Source organism: Hirundo rustica, chromosome 1 (genome assembly GCF_015227805.2).
Source record: "Hirundo rustica isolate bHirRus1 chromosome 1, bHirRus1.pri.v3, whole genome shotgun sequence".
Lineage (NCBI taxonomy): Eukaryota > Metazoa > Chordata > Aves > Passeriformes > Hirundinidae > Hirundo > Hirundo rustica.
The window spans coordinates 109,905,131-109,929,622 of NC_053450.1; the positions used below are offsets into that span (position 1 = coordinate 109,905,131).

A 24,492-nucleotide genomic window follows, 5' to 3' on the forward strand; every position below is an offset into this window, starting at 1 on the left:
ACTTGCTATCACATTTTTTCCAAATCAGCAGCTTTACATCTGTTATTACCCTCGCTAGAACTTTTCCAAGAAGGGAAGAGAGAGGATAGTTTCCATACCTCACCTCTGCATCCTCTGCAGTAAAATGAAATTAATTATCCCTGTATTTTGAATGCAGGGCAGGGGCTCAATGCACAATCTGAGGTAGTGTCAGCATCCTTTCACAAATCACAGAGTACATGCTGTGCCATCAGGGACCTTTTAGAAATTCCAGCCTGCATCTGAACAGGCAGAGTGTTTGAGGGATGATGTCCTCCTTGTACAAAACCTACAGTCGTGCAATTCCCTAGGCCTAACACAGGGGCAGCCAGGAGACCAGAGGTGGGAACCTTGAGAAGAAAACCAGTAGGACAGCCAAGGTGAGGATCTTGATGATAGTGCCTTGGCTGCCTTCTATTCCAGAGGCGTGACTTAGACAGCAGCAGCAAACTAGAAGAACCAGGGACAGGAGGAGATGGGAGCAACAGCTGCTAAGAGCCTGTCAGCCAAAGCCAAAAGATGGGGAGAGCTTGAAGGCAGCAGTGACAGCTGCTGAGTCAGCGGTCACAGGGACTCAGTGTGAAGTTTGTCCCAGTCCCTGCGGCTTCTCTCCCTGTCTCCTCCATTTTCCTGAGGCAGGAAGGAGGGTAGGATGGTCATGGGAAAACAGAGAGAGGGAGCAGCCTTCCTACAGCCTCCTTTGTGCCTGCACTGCAGCTTCAGCACCAGGGGCAGGAGAAGCAGGGCCATGCTACCTGTGAGCATACACGTAGCTCACGGGCATCGGCAAGAGCTGCCCACCCAGTGACCTGGTCTGCACCACCCAGGCACAGCAAGGATTTGGGGAACGCTGCAGCATTTCCAGGGGAGCTCAGCAGACACAATTTCTTTAACAGTTTACTTTTGGGGTTTTAGGCACCTGCAGAACTTATATTAGCTGGGGTAATGTTACAGTTACGGGAGAGGGGGAGTAGGGTTAGTCAATCTTGGGTTTAGAGAGCTTTTTTAAACATGCAATCATGCTGGCTCTTTTTTCACAGCTGCCAAACAAAAGTCCAAAAGGCAAAGGCCTTCTGAAAAACATGAAGGTGTTTGGATGCACTGCTTACTCAACCAGCCTCTCGTTTCAAGAGTCTAATTACCAGACATTACTCCCAAAGTTTACACTGGAACAAAGTTTTCCATTTGCAGGCAGTTTATCTTTGGAGTATAGATAACAGCTAAAATTTAGAGAATGTAAAGTGTAGCTGATAGTCACAGCCTCACAGCACGAGATGTTTCAGCAACACTCTAGCAACCTGACTACAAGTGTAATGGATGCCCCTGATTATCCCAGCACCAGTGAAGAGGGGAGCCGTTCTGGTCTCTCTGTGCAGCGTTTCTGAGAAGGGAAGAGTGTCCCATGTTTTCATCAACTTGCCTCAGGATACACATAAACCCATAGATCCTCTCTCCAGAAGTTTTCCTCAGCCTCACGCAGCAGGGGAGCAAGCCACCACTCCTTCAACATAATTAAATCTTGTTCAACCCACAATTTAAAATAAACCCAACAAATAAACATATAGAAGAGCACATGCTGAGCAATATAGAAAAGGACTAGGAAGCATCTTTGAAAACAGTTACCAAAACAGATCTCCAACTATATCTTCATCTGAGTTACAGAAATTAGCATTCAGCCTCCCTAAAACCCACCCGCATCAGAAAGAAACAAGATGGATTTCCAGCTACATGGAAATCTAAAACTGGTAGAGGATTTCAGATGAAACCACCATCTTTCAAGCATTATGTAAGGAAGATTTTCCAATCTCACCTCCAAGCAGGTGGACAATGAATGTACAGTCACCAAATATTCAGTCCACAATGACAGTCACTTAAAGAAAAGGATTCTTGCCCTTCCACAAAGATGCAGGTAAGTTAAGATGTCCAGCACTCTTTTCTCCTATCACTAAATCCTGTGAGTTTCAGAAGCTGTGTTAAGGATATGCTAGAGCAGATCCTTTGCTAGGACTCAAAAGCAATTAAGCCACGTGGCAGTTACCTGATAGAACCCCATTGCTGTACAAGGGGTATCTCCGGGCCAAATAATTTACTTCTTGAAAGGCCATTCATACAGCTTTACAGACAAAACAGGTACTTAGGCAATCAGCCTGAACCAGGAGATCAGATTTTAAAAATCTGTGTTGTGCTGTACAGATTATCATTGTCTGTTCATTGTCTCACATCCCACTGCCAACCATAACCCTTGCTTATGTAATACTTATGGGAAAACAAAAGATGCATTTTTAAATATCCTCCTCCACTTTATCAAAATCCCATTGTTTTATCACTAGACTGTTGGCTAGAAATTAGAATTCGTATTATCAGTTGCCTCTCCAAAACCGTGAACAAAATTAACTGCAAGCAAAATTAATTCTACAGCTACAGGTCAAGTCATCCTTCTCCAGCCAGTCTAATTCTTGCACTTGCTATCAAGACTCTCAGTTTTAAGAAAGAAAAACTGTGAGTAGTATGTCTTTCTAAATAAAGTTTCTAACCAGAAACCCTAAAAATGTATTTATGATTTAGTTTGGAAAGAGAGATGCATTTCCCAGATCATTTTCCCATAGCTGAAAGAGTATATCTAAAGTTAAAAGAAAGAAATAAACAAAATTAAGTAAGTTTGTTGCTCTTTTTTCTTCCTCTACTCACAATATGTGTTCTGTCTTGTGGTACATGTCCAAGGTCAAGTATTTGGGACCTTTATTTAGCTGAAAATGAATCCTCCTCTTAGCAGGTGTTGCAGCCAGCTCAAATGTCCTCTCACTGTCAAACAAACACTGATAGTGCTGAACTGAGCTAAAAATTTGCACCCCGTACTAGCTAAATATTTAAGTCATTTTTAAGTTTAAAGGAAAATCCAATTTTTTTTCCCAAAGAAAAACATAATATTCAAGTTCAACAACTGCATATTCTGATTTAAGTATAGTGTCTGTTATACTTGGACCAGATGGAGTTATACAGCAGAAAGTGTTGCTATCAAATTAGGACACAAAAATCACACAGAAAAAAAAAAAAAATCATAAATACCTGGGTTGTTCTGGGTATGCACCCATGTTCCTTTTCCACTGAGCCTCTGACAATTCAGTCACCAATTGCCAACCCTGGCTGCCAGCAACTTCCTTTCCTAACAGCAGTCAGCTGCCAGCTCTGAGAATAGCACCTGCCTGTTTCATTAGAGGAGTCGAAACAGCGTGAGTTCTGGAGTGCCCCCCGTTAGCTACACCCAGTTACATCTGGTTCTCAATGACCCTTGAGAGTTATTATCTATTTTTATAAAGTAATGTCAGTTAAGTATGGTAAAACAACCATCTAGATACTAATTCTATAAATAAATAAATAAATAGATAGATAGATAGATAGATAGATAGATAGATAGATAGATCCAGAATAGAGAGATTCTACAGATAATTCTAAATAGGTAAGTTCTAAATACCAGGAGATAGTAGACACTAATAGATAAATTCTACATAGGCAAAGTCTAAATACTAACAATAAAATGCTAATAAATAGATGAATTCTAATAGATAGATAGATAAATTCTAAATAGCTACTTTCTCCATAAAACAGTATTTTACACTTTGATATAGAAAATATCTCCCTTACAGCCATACTCCTCATGGGCCATCTTCTGGTGACTTGAAAGGATTTATTTATCACTGGAGCTGAGTTGCAGGGGCTGTTCTGAGCTCTCTCAGTCCACACCAGCAAAATTTCACTTCCCAGCCAGCTCCAGTCACCCCCAGGCTCTGGTTTGGTAAACAGGCAAGGCAGACCACCCTCACTTTTAGGGGCTGCCACACACCCTGAGAAGCAATAGCTAGAGGATTCAACCTAACTGCAACCCTTTGCTGAGGAAGGTGAACCCAAGCCTTCCTTCAAGGGAGAAGCTGATAGCAGCTAAAAGAAAGGAAAAGGACTGGGTCTGTGTTAGTGATCAGAAATTTTGGATTTTAAGCAGTTTAGCCTAATACAGCCAGGCAGACCTGGCCTCTGTTGTCTTTGTTTGGGCAAAAGTTCCCAAATAAACACCATTATTTTATAGCAAGCTTTTCCATATATTCTCTGATTTTCCCCAAAGCTGCATTCTTATTTCCGAAATGGCAACCTGCAGGCTTGGAGGGATGAGGTGAGGGGGCAACAGAAACTTTCTCTTGAAGGAAACACATCTTTCGGTGGATCACGAGCCATGTTTGCCAAGTCCTAAGGAGCAATGGCTTGAGAATTTCAGATGTACTTACCCTAGCCAGAGGCTCTGGTAAAGTCATCCCTGCCATGCCATCACTGACAAGCACTTCCAAAAAAATCCAGCAGAGCAATTTTTGGGATCACCAATTGATGGCTGCTCTTTCCCCTGCATCTGCCCTGGAGGACAACTCTGTTATCCTGGTTTACCAGGAACTCTTCAGCCCACCTCCTGGGATCCTTCGGGGAAGTTCCTCCATGCAAGAACATTGGATTCATTCACTAAGGTTTTCTCAGACAATTCAGGGTATCACAGAACGGTTCGGTTTGGAAGGGACCTTAAAGATCATTGAGTTCCATTCCCCCAAAAGAAGGGAAGATATCCACAAGACAGATATTGGGTTTTGGCGTGTACATATGAGAACAGAGTAAGGAGCTCATTCCACATTGAATTCTGCTTCTGGCAGAACTCCAGCCACAACTTGCTTCCCACTCCTTCTCTCAGCTTTGTCAGCACACAGAAGGGACTGCATCTGAACCACATCAAAAACTGAGCAACCTGCTTCCAAGTAAACCAAAAGGGAAAAACACTCTGCTGAGAGAGCTGCTTTCACAAGATGGTAAGGAGCCATTTTGGACCCAAACTCTGGAATGGAAATGCCTGTCCCTGATATCCACAACTTCTACATCTGGTATAAAATCATCCATTATCATAGTTTAAAATATTTTTTCTAGACATCAATGGCAGTATTGAACATATTCAGGGTAAGCCTGCTGTGTATAAGAGAAGAGAGCTGCAGGAAGAGTATTTGCTTCAACTCGTGGTCACAACTCACCAAAACTCCAGGGGAAAAAAAAAAAAAAAAAAGAAACTTTAAAACTAATAGTCGATCAACATTTTATTTAACAAAAAGATCAGTTATCCAACATTTAATGGTATCAAACTGAAAAAAAAAAAAAAAAATTCACTGCACTTTTTGTAAGAACTGCATTAAAAACCAGTACAAAATGTTTTCATCCAACTGAAATATCGATTTTTAGAAAGAGCATCTCAGGGAGCTTACATCCCACATGTACAGATCAAAGAAAGCAAGAAACTAGACACAAAGCTTATAATGGAAACACAACTCCCTTCCCACTCCTCTTTGACAGCGTCTCACTCTATGTGTTTGTGCTCTCTGCATGCTATGTACTGAGGGGGATCCCATGACCTTCCAGAAAATGGGTCTGTTCCGTGTATTTAGTACTGAGCAGCTCTGCTGCACTTGTCGAGCTAACAGGTGACTGTCTCAAATCACAGAATCTGAGCAGCACTCCCAGGGCTGACTTTGTGTCGAGGGCTGGACCAGAACGTTAGCAAACACAAACAGATGGGCCTGTCTCTTGATTCTGTCACTGTCTGTTTGTTTGCCACTGCAGACTGCTCTGCTGCTTAAACTCTAAGTATTTACTCCTTAATCTATCAATTCCCAAAATAGGAGGCAGAAGCCCAACACAAAATCAACTGTGTCCAGTATTTATGACTGCATTTGGACCCTGTATGTTAATTTTTAATGCCTAACAAAACTATAAATAAGGTTGCAAGAAGAAAGGTTTTGGAATGACTGATGGGAACACTGGCGAGCAAGAGTCAAGGTTATTAATTCAGCGCAGCACAGATGGTAGGAAACTTTTACTCCGTGAGACAAAAAAACCAACACATACACAGTATCAATTCTAGGTCTGTTTAATTTAAGTCACAGCTTAAGTAAATTTTGCAATGGCACAGCCACGTTCTGCAATTTTCAAATCAGATTTTCTGCTGGCAAAAATCCACGTGAGTTTTTTCAGCTACTGGGAAAAGTGCTCATGCCTTCTGAAAGGAACTGGGATCAACAGCTGACAATTTTTACAGGTTATTGTTACGGGGAATATTTTGGTTCATTTTCCTACTCAGATATTTCTGATACAGAAGGGTTTTTTAAAACTCTTTTAAAAGCACTTGGGAAGTTTTCTCTCTACCATCCACCCAACTGACCGTGTATTGTTCAATGAGAACTTTGGATCTTTAGCATAAAAACAGACCCCACAGAAACATGTGGTTCACGGCACCACATACAGCAGGACACTCCTCACCTGTCTACACATCCCACCTTGAGGCACTTAACACTTTTTTCAGGTATACCTAACAATTCCAGCTGAAAATCTCATCCTATTTTAACAGCCTACCCACGCCCAGGCAGAGGCAGAAACAGGCTATCCAAGGGCTATCCTTCCAGAACCATGCTCGCCAAAACTCCTTCTGGTACACGCGTCTGAACAGTAGGTCAGCTCAGGATTCCTGGTTTTTCTTCTTATCTTTACAGTTCATCGTGCTCCTCTTTGGCCTCCTGATCTTTCAACTTGAATTCTTCAGCAGTAACTTTGCCATTTCCATCCCGGTCTTGATTGGTGAACATATTTTTAACAATCTTTTCAAAATCAAAGCCAGGAGCTAATTTTCCTTTGCCAGTATCAACTTGAGTTTGGATGTACTCTGAAAACTAAGCGGGGGGGAAAGGAGAAGAAAACAGCTCATATTGAAAAGGACATTTTAAAATTAAGAGTATCCAGTATTTTACTACTTATTAAGTGTAGGTGGGACACCATTACTACCCTATGAAGTTTACCACTCAAACTGGACTAACCAGAACAGACACATGAGGTTAAATGACTCTTTGTGGAGCTCAGCAGGGATTTCCTCACTCATTACAGTGGGTTTTGGACCCATAACAAGAAAAATTCTTTTTCATAATTTAGGAGGAAGATGGGTTGGACAGCTGGACATAGGAACGGCTCTGTACAGATGGAGGGCGGTAATTTTGCATGGTGATACATGAACCTCACACTGTAAAACAGAAACCCACCTGCATCTTAGAGGGAGCAACACACAAGAATGATTGCTGACGTGGACACCAACAGCCTCACCCTACCTCCTTCTCTAAACCAGTAAAAGCTTTTTTCTTCTCTGCAAGGACAGATGTGGAGGTAAACATAAGAGAGAAGATGGAGATGGAAGGAAAACAAAGAGGTGGAAAAGAGTGCTAGGAAAAGGGAAAACAAGAATTTGATTTTCCCTTATTAGGCTTTTAAATCCTCAAAGGCATTTCACAAGTTCCACAGGGCCACAGCCTGCCCTGTGAGCACTGCAGGCAGCACCACTCCAGGGAGAAAAGAAGGGACAAAGAAGAAGGGACAAAACAGAAGGATAGATAAAAGTGATAAAGAAGACTTCAGAAGAGAATAAAAAAATAGAATTTGATTTAAAAGAAAAGGCAGAGGAAAATCTCGCAGAGGTTTATGTCATCAGAGATGGTGGCAAAAGCAAGTGGCATTCAACTGGGGCACCCAATGACATTCTCACAATGCAGACTTTAAAAGCAAGCAAGGGGAAAATCTTGACTGCACAGCACACAATTCACATCTGTAAGGAGTGGCCACTAGCACTGCCAGGCTCCAGAAGAGATTAAACAGCTCCTGGATGTACTGCTGCAGGCTCAGCTTTGGCTCAAGAATTCACAACAAACTGCCAATTAACACAGAGACAGACATCAAGAAGGCTGATGAAGCAAAGGAACTCTGCCTCTCACATTTATGTCCTAAAGATTTGTTGCTGACCAAGGAAACCACAACAGTAAATGGCAGTATGGCCATTTTTACAGTCCTTTTTCCTTTTTTCTTTAACTCTAAAGCTGAATAACCATATTTTAGCTGACACCCTGCCTTCCTGTTCACTTGATGACAAACACCATTCCAGAAGAAGAGAAGAAAATGAGGAAAGACTCCATCCTTCAACACTGGCATTGATAGGGGTAGAAGAAAACCACTGCAGGTGTTTTCATCGTCTCAGCTTACCTCCTCCAAAAGAACCTCTCCATCGTGATTCTGGTCTATTTCTTCAAAAAGGTTGGGAGAGACTTCCCCATTCCATACAAACATGTATCCTTCAGGTAAGCCAGACACCAATTCCAGCAGTTCGATGTCGAAAACTAATACAGCACTACCAGGCACTTCTCCTTCTGTCACAACAAACGGCAAAAAGAGGTATTTATCCTCACTTACATTGAAGGGGATATTTCCTTTTAATCCACAGTTAAATGTATCTTCCTGCTCCAAAAGGCACTTCTCTAGTGTGATCCCTAGCCCATCAAATCTTCCTGATCACTTCACCAAGGGTGATCATAAGAGGAACCCTTCATAATAAAACTTGAGGCACTGGAACAGACTGCCCACAGAAGCTGTGTGTGCCCCATTCCTAGGAACGTTCAAGGCCAGGTTGGGATCGGGCCCTGAGCAACCTGTTCTACAGGAAAGTGTCTCTGCCCATGGCAGGGGGATTGGAACTAGCTGATCTTTAAGAACCCTTCCAATCCAAACCATTCTATAATTCCATGATTCTAATTGCATCCTTTTTTTTTTTTTTTACTTTTAAAAACTAAACTTGTGGGAATAATCCATTTTCTTTTATCTCGCCAATACACTGTGTATCAGCATACTTCTCTGAGACTCAACAGTGCTGCAACAGCTTGGGATATTACCTCAGGGAAACCATGGAAGCAGTTTAATTTAGTTTTGAAAAGGAAAAATCAAACTCACCTCTAATCTGTTTGCAAGAGACTGCAAACAAGCCATTTCTTCAGATAGCTGGGTATATACCAACACACTAACAAATCATGCAATGTTTCAGAATGTGTATCAAATGTAACCTGAACAATGGCAAATACTTATGACAGGTGTTTTACACAGCAGACTTTTCATGGTATGAGGAAATTTTTAATTTATTATGTAGAGTTATGCAATTACCTATAATGCATAATAGAGAAAATCTTGTATAAAACATTGCATATGTATATAATACTCTTAATTTTTCACAGAAGAAGGGTACAAGTGGAAATGCATTCTTATCTCTTAATGCAAATTAATTCTCCATTAAGCTTGGCACATGATGCTTGACAGTCTTTATAAACTACAAACTGTTCTGGAGCTACTCCAAGAACACAGCAACTTATGCAACTGTTTCCATACACAACAGAATTTGGTGATCTTGGTGATCTCGTGAGAGACTCCTTTCCCTCAAATCTTTTAACCAGGAAGACCAGAAACAACATACCTGGGCATGAAAGTTCTTGTCACTTCTGTATCATTCTTTTTATCACTGCTGTCCATGTCATTAAAAATTGATTAGCCTTAATGCCCTAAAGCTGCCTTAAAATGCATTTGTATTGGAGTTTTAACAGCACCAATAAATACACTGTTTCACACCTTACACTCAGTTTATGTATCTTCTGAATTTCCTGACATATTAGTGCTGACCAGTCCCCTGTTTCCTCTGTTTCCTGAATAACACGTCCCACAAACACAAGCACCCAGCTCCCTATCATGGAAAAGAGTGTTTGCATCTCTCTGCAACATCAGACTGCCTGGAGCTTTCTGTTCTGACAAAGCAACATTACTGGGGGCGCGTGTTCCCTTTTGTACTGTGATGGGCTTTCTACTGGCCACAGCAACAGCGTGACTTGAAATGCAACACAGACAGCATGTGCATTCCGCTGGGGAACAGGGAGGAGGGGGAGTGTCTAAAATAATGACACGAAAAACCTCCAAAAAAATCCCTTCAAGCAGCTAATAAAACATGCATGCCTGTGTTTCAGTCACTCTAGAGATGCTAAGTGGATGTGCACTCACCAACTCCGTCTTCTCCATACCCAAGGTGAGGGGGGATAACGACTGTCCGTCGTTCCCCAACACACATGTCCTGAAGACCCATGTCCATCCCCAGCACCACCTGACCAGATCCCAGAACTATGTTATAGGTCTTGCCAAGGCTGTGTCTGGAAAGGAAGAGAAAAATGAGGAAAAAAAAAAAAAAAATCGACATACAAGATATTTCTGTTGTTCAAAATTACCACAGAAGTAGCAGTTTCTAGTAGTGTCCTGTCATTGCCAAAAATTAACTTAATACCAAATGCTGTTTCTACCAGTTACCTGAAGTTCTTCTCAAGTTACAGCCAGCACCAAACAGACAAGTCTCTGCTGCTGACATGTCCTCTGGCACTAAAATTATAGGCTTCTTGAATGAAATCCAATTAAAATCATTAATCCTGCCAATTACAACCCCAAGGTATTTTTTATCTTGAAATAAGGGCTTTTTTCCTTTCATGTATTTTAAACTGCTGTAATTGGACTTTTCAGCAGATGTAAAAATTCCAGATGTCCATTCATAACAGGACTACCAACTCCATATAAGGATCTGAGGGCATTCTCATGGATCAGCCATCTCTTTAATGAAATCAGTCACTATAATGTAGTAGTTTTTAACATGAATAGCTACTACTACTACTATTTAACCATATTAAATTTTGAATTATATCTTGCTGCCCATGGCTCATTTCTAAAATTAGAAAATATCACCAGTTAAAAGCCTAAAAGTCAAATATATACTGTGATTCTAAAGGCAGAATGTACAGCATTAAGACTCTTTATTCTATTGGCTGCCTTTCTTTGGTTATTTGGCTTGGCTGTGCCTCTGCAGGACATGCTTGTACAACAGAGTATTATTTGGAAGGAAAACAATTCAGTGGCTAAGAGGTCAGCCTTAAAATTAGGAGCACATGATTCATGCTCTTTGATTCTCTAAAAACTGCTTTGAATAAGATGGCCTCGATCTCCCTTGGTTCCTGCTACAAAAATGGAAATTGAGCATTCCTAACATATAAACAGTGCCTTGAATCCAAACACGTTACTTGTATACGTCCTTGCCTACAGCATCGCACCACATGCTCCAAATTAAGGCAGCTTTTCAGCTCTGCAAGCTATTGTGTACACTGTGAAACCTATGAGCTGCTTCCTGTGTTAATTATAACCTGGTTAAAAATAGCTTTTCCCAACTTCCCTTCCAAAAAAATAAAATATTGTTTGGATGACTTGCACTATTCAAAAGATTAAGGCAAAAAAAAAAAGGAAGCTAACAGAAATACTCTTGTAGCTGTGCGCCAGGCTCACTTCAGTGCTACAGGAGACAGATTGGAGCAATCTTTTGCTTCCCTCACAAATCTGCTGCCAAGAGAGAGGAGGAAGAGGCGTGTCATCCTCACAGGCACAATCAAGCCCTCTGATAGTTTCTCCATGCCGACACTTAAAGCCACACTACAATACAGGAGCAGCAATGTGCTACTGACATGACAGGTGACCATTTACTATAAACCACACTCCAGGTATCTTGAACAAGACCACAAAGAGTAGCGCTACCAGACCTCTCTCAGGAGCACTGAATCAGTACAGAGCACAAATCCTACCCCAGAAACTGAATAAACCTGGACAGCTCATTCATGAAGAGACCTGTGTTGTCCTGGCATGACCGGCCCAGACACTTGAACTGGCCCATTTAAACAGAATGCCATGCAACAAGTTTCATCACTCCTCACATACTGTTTACATTCTTCTCCAACACACTGCTACATCCTTTTTGTTCTTGGTTCTCTCCTTATGCTGACAGACTGTCTTTAAATTCTCCTCCTCCTATGTACCTTTGGCAGGCAGCCATAAAGAGAAAAATACATTCTACAGAAATAGTCAGTTAAAAAAAAAAAAAAATTCTTTATTCCCTGCCACCTTGCTTTACAGGGAATTCATTCTGCCTTCAGTGCTATTGGGAGTATTTTCCTAACCAGATCATTCAAATACCTACGTGGAGTCTAGCAGGGTTCCATCCAGGAGTGAAGCATTGTAGTGGTATTTCAGGTAATCCCCCTTCTTGCTCAGTACAGTGCAGTTGGAAGGTTTGTAGTGAACAGTAATGCTGACCGAATCTGAGGGGTTGTGGAAGTCCACCACGTGGATGTCAAAGACCAGCACTGCAGATCCTGGAATCTTTCCTAAACAGGAAGAAAATTAGACACATAGAGAAAGAAATGGTACCCAAACAGGCAGAAGATGTCCAGGTAGGAATTCCCTGTAGAAATATGTACTCCTGCTGTGTCTGCTACTGAGTCATTTTGCTCGTCTCATTCAGAATTGAAGGATGTGACAGATGGAAGCTGCATCCAGCATAGGAAAGACAACCAGTGGGAAAGCTCTAAGCATGTACTCAGCTCAGTGGTAAAGGAAGAACGCCTGTCATCCTGAATTTTAAAGTTATGCACAAATGAAGCAATAACCATGTATTTCCTGTGACTATCTTAAATAACTCATTTGTGTTTCATGTATCAATTCAATGTTGATCATCAAAATTCTCAAGAACTTCTCATGCTTCAAGGAATGTCATTAACAAAAAGGTTACAGTTCCTAAAAATATCCTAAAAGCAGGCAACTTCTTCCTCCTGTTCCCAGAATGATGTGCATTACCAGCACTAACAAGACACATCCAGGCCTAGGATTGAAGTTTGTCAGTAAAGGAGTCTAATTCCAAATCAACAGTACAGAACTTGCATTCCCAGAAGAAAGGGTTTTTTTCCAAATCACTTATCCAAGTAACATCCCAGGAGGCACTTTTTGAAACACCAGCCACAACGCTGTGATCAGCTAGAAGGGTTACCATATTTGGCCTCTCACAGCAATCTGTTTAGATAGCAGTGGGTTTTCCCAAAGAAATGTTAATTGTATGTCACATATACAGGGTTATTTCACTGTTACGTGCACCCACCGTTAACAGAGGTGGCTTAGAAGTCCACAAAATCTGTGGCTGTGGAAGGACTGGGAAAGAAAACTTAGCATGATGAACTCCTTCAGGACAGAGAGTTTAAGACACACAGGAAGGAAGATCTCACACAGCAGAGCTTCTGGCATCCAAGTACCAGTCTGCCTGAAACACCAATTACCCAAATGAGGTCAGGCTACCAGTTACACGTGAGATTGTTCTGTACTATATTGCCCTACCCATTTAGCTAATCAAAATAATCCTGCAAATTCTGGATGTGATCTTGTCAGTTTGATGTCCATAAAATAATGAACTAACTCATAAACCTTTCAAATGCCAGAAAAATGAAAATACACACAGATTAACTAAACAATAAACGTTTAACTACAGAAGACTTGAATGCAAAGCCAAGCTCACCTCTCCCTTCTTCTCCATATCCAAGATGAGGGGGGATTATTATTCTTCTCTTTTCACCAGTGCATACACCTAGCAAACCTTCATCCATTCCAGCAATCACATAACCTTTCCCAACATAGGTGTCATATGTACGGTTTCGCGAATAACTACGGAAAATATTTGCATTTTAGCAGGGTCAGGCGTACTCAAGAAAACGTGGGCTCTTGCAATAGCTCTGCAACACAATTCTTAAACCAGTTAAGGTCAAACACACAGTCATTAACCAGCACCAGGGAGGGACAAAGGAACTGTGTCCCAAGAATCCAGGCCACCGGGTTTCATCAGTCAGTGACACGTGGGTCACGGATTACCCAGCAGCGAGACACTGGCAAGGGAACAGCCAGCAAATTTGCAAATTCATTTCTACTGTATCTTGAAAGAAAAATCACACTTATTTAGGTATTTTAAACTAAATGAAAAACAGGTTTTGACAAGTAGCTGAAAAAAAAAAATTGTTTACTCCTTTAAAATTTCCTCTGCCCTGACACCACTTTAATAAGCACTTATCAACAAGCTGTGGTTGATAAGTGTTTCATTCTCATGAGACACCCTGCAGACTATCTCATTTTGCAACCACAGCTATGTAGTTCAACTACTAGAAGGAGCAGGTGGGATAAATAGGTTCTCCTGGGATGCTCAACACGAAAACGAGTCATGACAACAAAACAGTAGCAACACCATCCCTCCCTTCCAAACCAAGGCAACCACTTACACAGGTCAAAGGATCTGCTCATGTTAGAATAAAACAAAGTTACAACAACAAATTATGTTTCTTACATGGATATGACTGTCTTCTGCCTTGCTTCAAGGCATGTTACACAAAGGCACAGGCCAAGAATGAGAAGGCAGAAAGGTTTTAATTCATCTTTACAAGGTAGTTCTGGCAAAGAATTAAACCACTATAAGACCAGACCCTGATGTAATTCAGAGGTTTATTCAACTGCTCTAAGTCCAGACAGCCTTGGCTTGTCCTTGCCAGGACAGTTCTGCATCTGAATAATTCAGTGTAAAAAGGCAAAGGAAAATATTATTAGAGCTCTCAACCCCAGCCATTTGCAGAGCTTTTGGCATGCTCCCTGTACTAGTGAGAAACTTTGTCCTGGATAGCTCCAGGGTTTTCAATCCCTATTGTTGCTGCTCTATTTCTTCATTTATGAATTCTGAAGGAGGTCAGGATACCATGTTTTAATGAACAACCCCTCTAACAACTCTCAGCACTTCAGAATGACGTAGAGGCTGCTGTCTACAAAGCACTTACTACTATTTCTTGACAGCAACCCTCATATAAATACTACAGCTATTTTCAAAAATTGATTAATTACTAGAGAAAGTACTCATATCCCAAAAAAGAGAAATAGGTACACTGTGGATAAGCTTTGAGTTCTTAACTTATAAGCTTTCACAAATTGTAAATCAAGGTCTACAGAGATGGCTGCTGCAGTAGTACTAAACATTTTTCTCTGAGCTTATTTCGTAAAACATTTTCACCTCCTTTTAGCTACTTCTGCCAGCTGTTCCGAAAGCTGGAGTGGGTCAGTAAAGCACTGTTCCACTAAAAGCAACCAAAGTCACAGAAAGCTACAAGGCTATTATTCATCTGATTCTGTACTCAAGGCTCATGTTCCCATAGAGCTTTGAATTTACTGTCACAGTAATCCTTCCTCCTTTATCACCAAAAAATCCCTCTTAATGAATTCTGCAATTCCATACTTCAGTCTTGAAAGACATCAGCCTCCAAAATGCAAGGAGTTTTCAAGTATAAATATGACTAACCTCACACTAGCCACTAGCACACTGACTCACAATTCTCAGGACATAAAATGGAATTGTATCTATATTCTCTCTCTTCAGTGGTATTACCTATTTGGCAGAAAAAAATCTATAGGGCAAAGAGTCTTCAGGCTTGTGTGCCTAAAGCACTTGGCTCACCGGGTGGGTCACTACCCCTAGATGGCGTCTGTGACAAAGCCACGGTGCAAAACAGCTCCGCTCCTTCCCATATGGAAAAGTTTTCTATGAGTCTTTGAAAAAGACTCCAAATCGACTCAAAGCTTTCAAAAAGGAAGGAAAAGCAAAGACCTGTGTTTGAGCATATTATGGACACGAGAGAGGAGTCAAACTGGAAATGCAATCTGTAGAGTCGAAAGGTTTGGTTACCTGGAATCAAATAATGTGCCATCCAGAAGCGTGCCATTGTAATGGTATCGGACGAAGTCTCCTGTCTGGCTTCTCCGCTCACAGGATTCGGGCACGAGCTGATTCTCAATAGCAATGCCATCCTTGGGGTTATGTAGATCCAGCAAAACCACATCAAAGACAAGAGAAGCTTGGCCAGGGATCTCTTTACCTACAAAAGTGTTAGAGCAGAAAATTGTAAGAAACAGCAGGTGTTCTAGCAGAAGCTGAAGCATGTTTGCTGAAGAAAACTAACTTTAGCTTGATATTGCCATATATCAAGCACCTCTCCTCCCAAAATAAATTAGAATCATAGATTGAGTTGGAAGGGACCCATTATGATAATCAGTCCAACTCCTGGTCTTGCACAGGGCACCCCAAGAATTACACCAGGTGCCTGAGAGCATTGTCCAAACACTTCTTGAACTCTGTCAGGCTCAGTGCTGTGACAACTTCCCTGGGGAGCCTGTTTCAGTGCCCAGCCACCCTCTGAGTGAGGAACCTCTTCCTAATATCCAGTCTAAATCTCCTTTGACACAACTTCAGAGGTCCTGTCACTTGTCACCGGAGAAGAATTCAGTGCCTACCCCTCCTCCTTCCCTCATGGGGAAGCTGCAGACTGCAGTGAGGTCTCCCCTCAGTTTGCTCCAGGCTGAACAGACCAAGTCATCTCAGCTGCTTCTCACACGGCTTCTCCTCAAGGCCCCTCACCATCTTCATTGCCCTTCTTTGGTCTCTCTCCAACAGCTCAATATCTTTCTCATGTTGTGGCACACAAACCTGCCCGCAGTACTTGAGGTGAGGCCACCCCAAAGCAGAGCAGAGCAGAGCAGAGCAGGACAATCCCCTCCCTTGCCTGGCTGGTGATGCTGTCCCTGATGCCCAGGTTGGCCCTCCTGGCTGCCAGGGCACTGCTGACTCATGCTTAACTTGTCATCCACCAGGAGCCCCAGGCCCCTTCCCACGGTGCTGCTCTCCAGCCCCTCACTGCCCAGTCTGTGCACACCACCAGGGATGCCCTATTCCAGGTACACAATCGAGTTTGTTTAATTTAAGTTAATGGTAATGAAGCCACAGAAGGGGTATGAAACCTTGTACACCACAGACACATCCTTAAATACCAGAGCAAAGAAAGAATATAAGGTAAAGTCACAAACTACACCTAACTGCCCCATTATTTAACATGGGGATGGCTATGTATGATCTGCAGGCTGCATAGTCTCCCAAGACAATCCATTTTGCAGTTATCACTAGAGCATTTGTTAAAAAAAAAAAAGTCAACAAAACCTCTCTGGAATTGAAAATACATTTAACACATTTTATCTCAAAAGTTTTCTGCTTTCTGTGGCAGTCTGAAAGAATTATGTAGTCACCCGCCTTCAAGTTTTTGGTGCCACTAGACATTAATCACAGATTATATTCCCCGATTGAAACAAAATTTCAGTATATAAATACTACAGTTGCATCAACAGTATGTCTGTTAAGCAGCGTCTCTCTGAACAGGGTAATAATGCTGCCCCATAAATTTAAAATACAGAAAGATTGTTTTAAAACATGTATGACTTGGGATTGAAAAAAAAACAAGAGCAACGACTAAAGGAGTAACTTTTACCATCTCCATCTTCTCCATATGCCAGGAAAGGTGGTATTGTGATAATGCGCTTCTCTCCCACACACATTCCCAAGAGACCCTGGTCCATACCAGGAATCAGCCATCCAATTCCCACATAGGTATCATAAGTTCGCATCCGATTGTGGCTAAACACGAGAAAGGAAAAAAAATCACAACCAAATGTCAGACTGGCACAGGAAAGAACAACATTAACCTTTAAATCCACATACTGTGCACAGTGTAACTCACAACTCACTACTTCGAAAGTATCAGTGGGAAGTTCTCCAGAGTGCTCAGCTATGTCAGGAACCTCAAAGAGGCTTTGAGAAGTGGCTCTCAGGCAGCTGTTACTAAAGCATCATTTTCCACTGGGCTCTAATGAAGCACACATGCTGTACACTTAAAATCTCAGTAAGAAAGTGTTAGGGGCTCACTTTCATTACAAAACCTGCTAAGTTTACAAAACTCGTATCTAATCTGATCAGCTGTACTGCTTATAAAGGCTTTTAACTGACTGCAATTAATAGTAATAAAAATACAGGGAACGAAATTTAAAATTAAGAAAAGCATCTGGATTCCCATGAAGAAATAATGCACAGCTTTATTGGTTTGAGTCAGTACTGCTATCCTATAATCCCTGAATAAATTACTAACACATATCCGATGCCAGGGTTCCTTTCCTGTGTTTCTGGGCAATTAGCATTAATTGTTACACAGGTCAGAGGGGCACAAATGACGGTGTGATACCTATTAAAGTGCACAGAGACACACAGCCCAGCAGCATACCTTGAATCAAACAGGGTCCCATCTAAGAATGTTCCATTGTAATGGTACCGTACAAAGTCGGACACCTGGACTGTCCGAGGACACTTCTCAGGCTTGAAGTAAGTCTGAACCTGCACTTCGTCCTCCGAGTTCCACAGATCTATCAGGAGCACGTCGAAATGGAGCACAGCATTGGGGGGTATCACACCAGCTGCAAAAGCAAAACAACACACACAGTTTTCTTTCCCTTTTTATACAGGGTATCAGCGAAAAGGAACCAACCCACACCCACCCTAAAAAAAATTGCACAATGCACACCTTATTTCCTGTTGTGCTTACAACTCCTTGGCCCCTTGCCATTGCTGCAGCTATTTATGGAGGGAATTCCGGCAAGATTAACTCTTGTCACAGCTGTCCACCAGGCAAACTATCCTGAGTTAGCATTTCTTGCCTCTCTGAGGCTGTAGAACAAAGATACTTTTGGAACTGACAAGACCTTGTGCAGCGCCGCAACGCCAAACCACGGTTTTGGTTTAATTTGGTATTGAACAGGGAGGTAGATATAAATAAATAGTTAACTATCATGGCAAGCTTCATTTCCTGAAGATCTTCTGCAGTGAACTGCTCCTCCTTCAGCATGCAGGGGGAGCCTGGAGAGATTACTTTAGGCTGTAGCCTTAGCACCTCTGAGAAACAGGGGATGACCTCCCCGAAATTCACGACTTGCAGTCCCTATCCTTCTCTTCCGTGGCTCTGTTTTCTATCTGCTCCCTTGAATCCCTCCCACAAGCAGCTGGCCCGGTGCTGTACTTACGGACGCCTTCGCTTCCGTAGGCGAGCTTCGGGGGAATTTTCACCAAGCGGCGCTCGTTCACACACATGCCCACCAGAGCTTGGTCCATCCCAGCAATAAGCTGACCTTTGCCCACAAACACGTTGAATGTGGATCCCCTGTCATAGCTGAAGGGGGAAAAGCAGGCAGAAATGTTAGTGGTTCATTTACACCCCCTTCCAGCGTTTTTTTTTCTTTTTTGAGAGCATCTTGCCTCCCTCCTTGCCCCGTTAGAACAACTTTATCACAAGATAGCTCCTAAAGGAAGCGGCAAATCCAAGGTGTTCCTGAGACCTCAGCACAGGTCTCCTTCTGTGTTCACTGCTCATCACCTACCTGGAACACATTCTAGCAAGTGCAGTGTGTACTACAGGCACCTGAAGGTCAGAACTACAAACAGCTAATTGACACGCTAATATTAAAAGCGGCACTGGAAAATTAAGGATGAGAAAGAAAAATTAAACACTGTTATCAGATATGAAAGAATAACTGTTCCCACAAGCAGGATCTTGGCACATTGATTTCAGTCAGTAACATCACAAAAATATTATATAAGACCTATGAGCTTTACAATGTGAGACATCACACTTCCAATCTCCGTGGGAAAAGGGGAAAGGGAAAAAGATGCCTTTTTAAGTAGTAGCTGTGAGGTTTGCCAACGGGTTATTTATTTTCTCCTCCATTTTCACAGCTCTCATTTAAAGCACAGAGACTTGTTTTAAACAGCAGATTTGCCAGACCAGGAATCAAGAAACAAATGATCCTCCTCCATGATAGTACATGAATATTCAAAAGGTAAAATAAATGATGCTTAAATGACTCCGTTTTCTAGAGGATGGAGAACAGCAGCGTTACTACAGCAGAACATTTTCTTACATGGTGCATTTCACCACCTTAAATCTGCACAATGACCCCACTTTGATGTGCCAGAATTACTGCTATTGGACTTTATGAAGCAATATATAAACACGTGTCAAGCAGCATCAAAAGCTTCATGCCTATTTTTGAACTTTCACCACTTCCATTTTCCCAAATCCCTTTTACAATTTCATGGACTTGTTTTGTTTTGTTTTGTTTACATTTAGATATATACACACACATATAAAAGTCAGACCTGGGGGAAGAAAAAAAAAAAAAATTTGCTTGTGCCTTTTGCATGCTAAAATTCTGGAAAGCAGCCAGTAGTTAGACATCCCTAGGGAAATGATGTCAAACTTTCCTTTCAAGACTGTACACATCACTTCCACAACAGACTGAGCCTCCCAACAGTCCCACAGCCTTGAATCTCTCAAATATTTTACTGAGTGATCTCTCTGTTTGCTCCATCTTTCTTTTTTTTTTTTTTTTTTTCTTCTGAAAAATATTTCTCTTAAAGCAGAAAACCCTCAATTACTGAGCATTCACTTTTGGTTGCAGTAGTATTCCCACCCCCAGGAAAGGAGAGCAAATATTTAAATTAGGTGCTGATAAATTCTATTATACACACAAACCCATAATTAACTTGTTAAGACTCGTAACATAGTAGGTTCTAAGAAACCCTCCAAAATGGTATTTTGTAGCAATTGACAAAGCTTGGCAATACATCTGGGATGAACTTAGAACAGAAGAGCTTTCTTTTTGGTAAAATAAAGGTACAATTAAGAGAACATTGATGCAAAGCAGAGAACTGAACAAAGCACTGATCAGATCATGCAGCTTTGCAGGACTGACTTTGTGGGCTCCTTAAAACTAAGCCAAATTTGTTTCTATTAGTGGAATTGACCAAATTAATAGGAGATGACTAGGCAATTAAATTCCGACTTTTAAATGCAAATCATTTTGTGGCCATTGAAATAAAAAAAGCAAATGCTGATGCAAAAAAACAAACAAACAAACCAACAAACAAACAAACCAGCTAATGATAATAATATGCTCATTTACTAAGACTTTGTCAACAGCCTGATAACGTGAGGAGCAGTACCACTACCTGCTTCTTGGAAATACAGAAAAGTAATTTTAAAACTCAAGAGCATTCTCAAGAGCTGAAGAAGGAACAAAGCAAAACTGCGCTTAGCTCAACACCTAGAGTATTTTCTGGACTGATTTCATAGTAGTGTTCAATTAAACTGATGCTGGCAAGCATGCTCATAAACTTTAAAAAAAAAAAAAAGGGCAAACAAACAAACAAAAATAAGGTAAGAAGATGGGCTTATCTTTGTATAAATTGACTGAATCTCTAACTCATAGGCAGGGAACACCAAAGATTTTAGAACAAACACTCCAAAATATTAACCTACAGAAGATTAAATCCTATTTTTCCATGTCTTACCATGATTAAACACTGTCATCAGCCTTAAAAAAATATATTGAATAACACAAGTGTACATCAACATGAGCTGCCATCTAGAAAAAAAAAAAAACAAGCTGAAGAAAGCTGATATTTTGCACCCTTTTGAAATGAAGGCAGCCACAAAAATATTCAAGCTGGACTAGACTATCATCATTACTACTTATTTACCAATATTTAGAGGATCCAAATAGATAAATGCTGTACAGTTCTGCACAGCCCTGCCCCAAGTAATTCAGAACAAAATGACAAGGAACTTGGAACTAAAATGAGAGCCAGCACACGGGCAGCCCCTCCAGGCGCCCTGTCTCTCAGTGCACAAGTAGCAGTCAGAAACACACTTCTGAACACGTGGCCAGCTTTCCAATTGTCACATATTTATAAAATAAGCCACGAGGATGCTGCCTTTACGTGCCACAGCTAAGACTTATGTTCCAAGCCCTTCAGACGCCGATGGATTCACTGTCTGTGCCAACACCAGCTGAAGCGCCAGCTATCACATCCCACATTTCAGTCGGAGAAGTGCCGGTGATATGGCACTACTGGCATACTAACTACAGACAGCTCCAGACGGAGAACTCAGCTTTGAAGGACAGTCCTTTCCCTAAGGCTGCAGATTTTCCTTGAAGCACAAGGGAGATTACCAGGATTACTGAAAATACATCTTGCTTTATCTTTCTAAATAATACTTGGATCAGTGGCAATGAACGAAGTAAGAAAAAACAAATAAGCTGTCAGCAGCAGCAGCATCCTTCACAATCTCCTGATCCCACTATTTAGGCTTCCCGATCCCAAAATAACAGCAGGAAACCAGCTGGGCACTTCACTGTGCATAGGTCACATTTATTCAAGGATAAAGTATCCAAAAAATTCTATGTAAGTACAGCCTGATAATTCCTGTTTTCGGCAAGGATAATGATTCAGAAACAATCGCATTCGAGTAGGTTTGAGCCTGGAGAAGACACAGGGAAATGAAACGAGCAGGAAATCACTACTGTGAGAGATTGTGTATACACTCCTGTTTACCTGGCTACGGCTAGCTGAATAACGTATGGTGTTATTCTGCTCCAAGAGTGAATGGCCTTCATTCTTGGAGCAGAAAGCTCCCATTCAGCGCCTTGGAGAAACAGCTGACAGAACGCGGCGGGGATCCGTAAGGGCAAGCAAACTACTGCGGACTGGACCCAGGCACTACAGAGGTCTCGCCCCACGTCCCCAGCGGTCACACCCCAGCTCTCTGCCCTTCATATTTCAAAGACATCTTCCCATGGTGATCTCGACGTCCCGCATGTACTACACTGCCCATCCTGCCGCTGACCCGCTTCCAACCGGTCACATGGAAAGAGCCCACGGAGCACCCCTGGGAAAAGCAGGGGCACCTGAACGGAACCTCCACCCAGCGCCACAATCTCCGCACATCCACAAAAAGCCGCCCTCGTGGGGGACAGCGCCTCCCGCTCCCCTCCTCACAGCGCCCAACCAAACCCCGCGGGGCTGTTCCTGCGCCACACCTGGAGTCGAAGCGGGTGCCGTCGGGGAAGGCGCCGAGGTAGTGGTAGCGCACGAAGTCCCCGGGGCGCACGGCCCGCGGGCAGCTCTCGGGCACGAAGCGCCGCTCGACGCCGAGCTCCGTGCCGTCCGGAGGGATTTCGGCGGCGGGCACCGGCGGCGCCTGGCAGGCGGCCCAGCTCTCCAGCAGCGCCGGCAGCAGCAGCAGCAGCGACCCGCAGCCCGGGCCCCGCCGCCGCACGGCCGCCGGCCCCGCCATGGAGCGCGGCGAGCGGGGCAGCCGCAGGGCGCGCTCGGCGGGGAGGGGAGGAAGGGAGGACGGAGGGAAGGGAGGGAATGAAGGGAAGAAGGGAAGGGAGGGAAAAAAGGGAAGGGAGTGAAGCCGCCCGCCCCGGCCCGCCCGCTCTTCCCCCTCCCACCGCTGCAAACTTGCAAACGTGGATGGAGCGCTCCCACCCGGGTCGGACGGGGGAGGAGCAGCCCCGGCGCCGGCTCCCCCCGCCCGCCGCGGGGCTGCGCAGTCCGGAGCGAGCCGTGCCACAGCCGCCCCCGCCCCGCTCCCTCCCCGGGCCCCAGGTGCGACGTGGCGCTGCCCCCGGCCGCCCGCCCGGCGCTCCTGCGCTCCCGAAGGTAGCACGGGAGACGGGCGGACCCCGAGAGTCGCAAACGCGCAGACACAACCCCGCCATTTCCCGCGGGTTTTCCGCAGCTCGTGGGAGCGGGGCCGCTGGACGCCCTGGGAGGGACCGAAAACGCGGCAACTGAGCCCCCCTCATAAGGGGGTTTTGTCACTCTGCCTTGCACACGTACTCGGTGCACGACTTCGTGTGCTTGAAAGATTTGCAAGCTTAAAGTCCGATCGCAATTGTTCCGTTTTAAATCAAACCCCCAAAGATAACGAGGCTGTGTTTGGCAAACGCGTACTGATGCACACCAGTGCTGTCACAGGGAATTGCAACTCCCTGGCGGGGGTCCTTTACAAATGACACAGAGAAAAAGACACTATCACAGAACGATTTGGGTTGTAAGGGACTTTAAAGATCATCTAGTTCCAGACCCCTGTCATGGGCAGGGATATATTTCACTAGACCACGCTGCTTTCTGCCCCATCAAACCTGGCCTTGAACACTTGCAGGGATGAAGCATCCACAACTTCTCTGGGAAACCTGTGCCACATCACCTTCACAGTAAAAATATTTTTCCTAATCTCAAATCTAAACCTACTCTCCTTCAATTTGAATCCATTCCCCCTTGTAAACAGTTCCTCTCCATCTTTCTTGTAGGTCCCCTTCAGGTACTGGAAGGCTGCAATTAGGTCATCCTGAAGTCTTCTCTTTTCCAGGCGGAACAAACCAAATTCTCTCAGCCTTTCCTCATAGAAGAGGTGCCCCATCCTCTAATTGTCTTGGTGACCTCCTCTGGACTTGCTCCAACAGGTCCATGTCCTTCCTGTGCTGGGACCCCAGAGCTGGATGCAGCACTGCAGGTGGGGTCTCAGCAGAGCAGAAGGGCAGAATCCCTTCCCTCACCCTGCTGTCCACACTCCCTTGGATGCAGCCCAGGACACATTTGGCTTTCTGGCTTTCTTTGTTTGGCTTTCTGGGCAGCAAAAGCACATTCCTGGCTCATGTCCAGCCTCTCATCCACCAACACCCCCATGTCCTTCTCCCCAGGGCTGTTCTCTATCAGTTCATCCCCCAGCCTGTGATGATCCTGGGGGTTGCCCCAACCCAGGTGTAGCACGTTGCACTTGTTCTTGTTAAACCTTATGAGATTCTCATGGGCCCACTTCTCCAGCCTGTCTAGGTTCCTCTGGATGGCATCCTGTCCTTTGAGTGTGTCAAGCACACCCCTCAGCTTGGTGTCATCTGCAAATTTGCTGAAGGTGCACTTGATCCAACGTCCTTAATGAAGATACTAAATAG

The 24,492-nt window shown here is 43.3% G+C and overlaps 1 protein-coding gene across 1 annotated transcript; it reads right to left on the bottom strand.

Annotated features, from left to right (window-relative positions):
* Positions 1-5,949: 5,949 nt before the first annotated feature.
* FKBP9 (FKBP prolyl isomerase 9) lies at positions 5,950-22,841 on the bottom strand. The gene is made up of 10 exons (XM_040070060.2): positions 22,570-22,841; positions 18,715-18,860; positions 17,922-18,111; positions 17,136-17,281; positions 15,506-15,695; positions 13,310-13,455; positions 11,945-12,131; positions 9,943-10,088; positions 8,113-8,276; positions 5,950-6,761 (listed from the first exon to the last, which is right to left on the bottom strand). The coding sequence occupies exons 1-10, from the start codon at positions 22,824-22,826 to the stop codon at positions 6,579-6,581; spliced, it is 1,755 nt and encodes a 584-aa protein (XP_039925994.1). The 5' UTR covers positions 22,827-22,841; the 3' UTR covers positions 5,950-6,578.
* Positions 22,842-24,492: the final 1,651 nt, after the last annotated feature.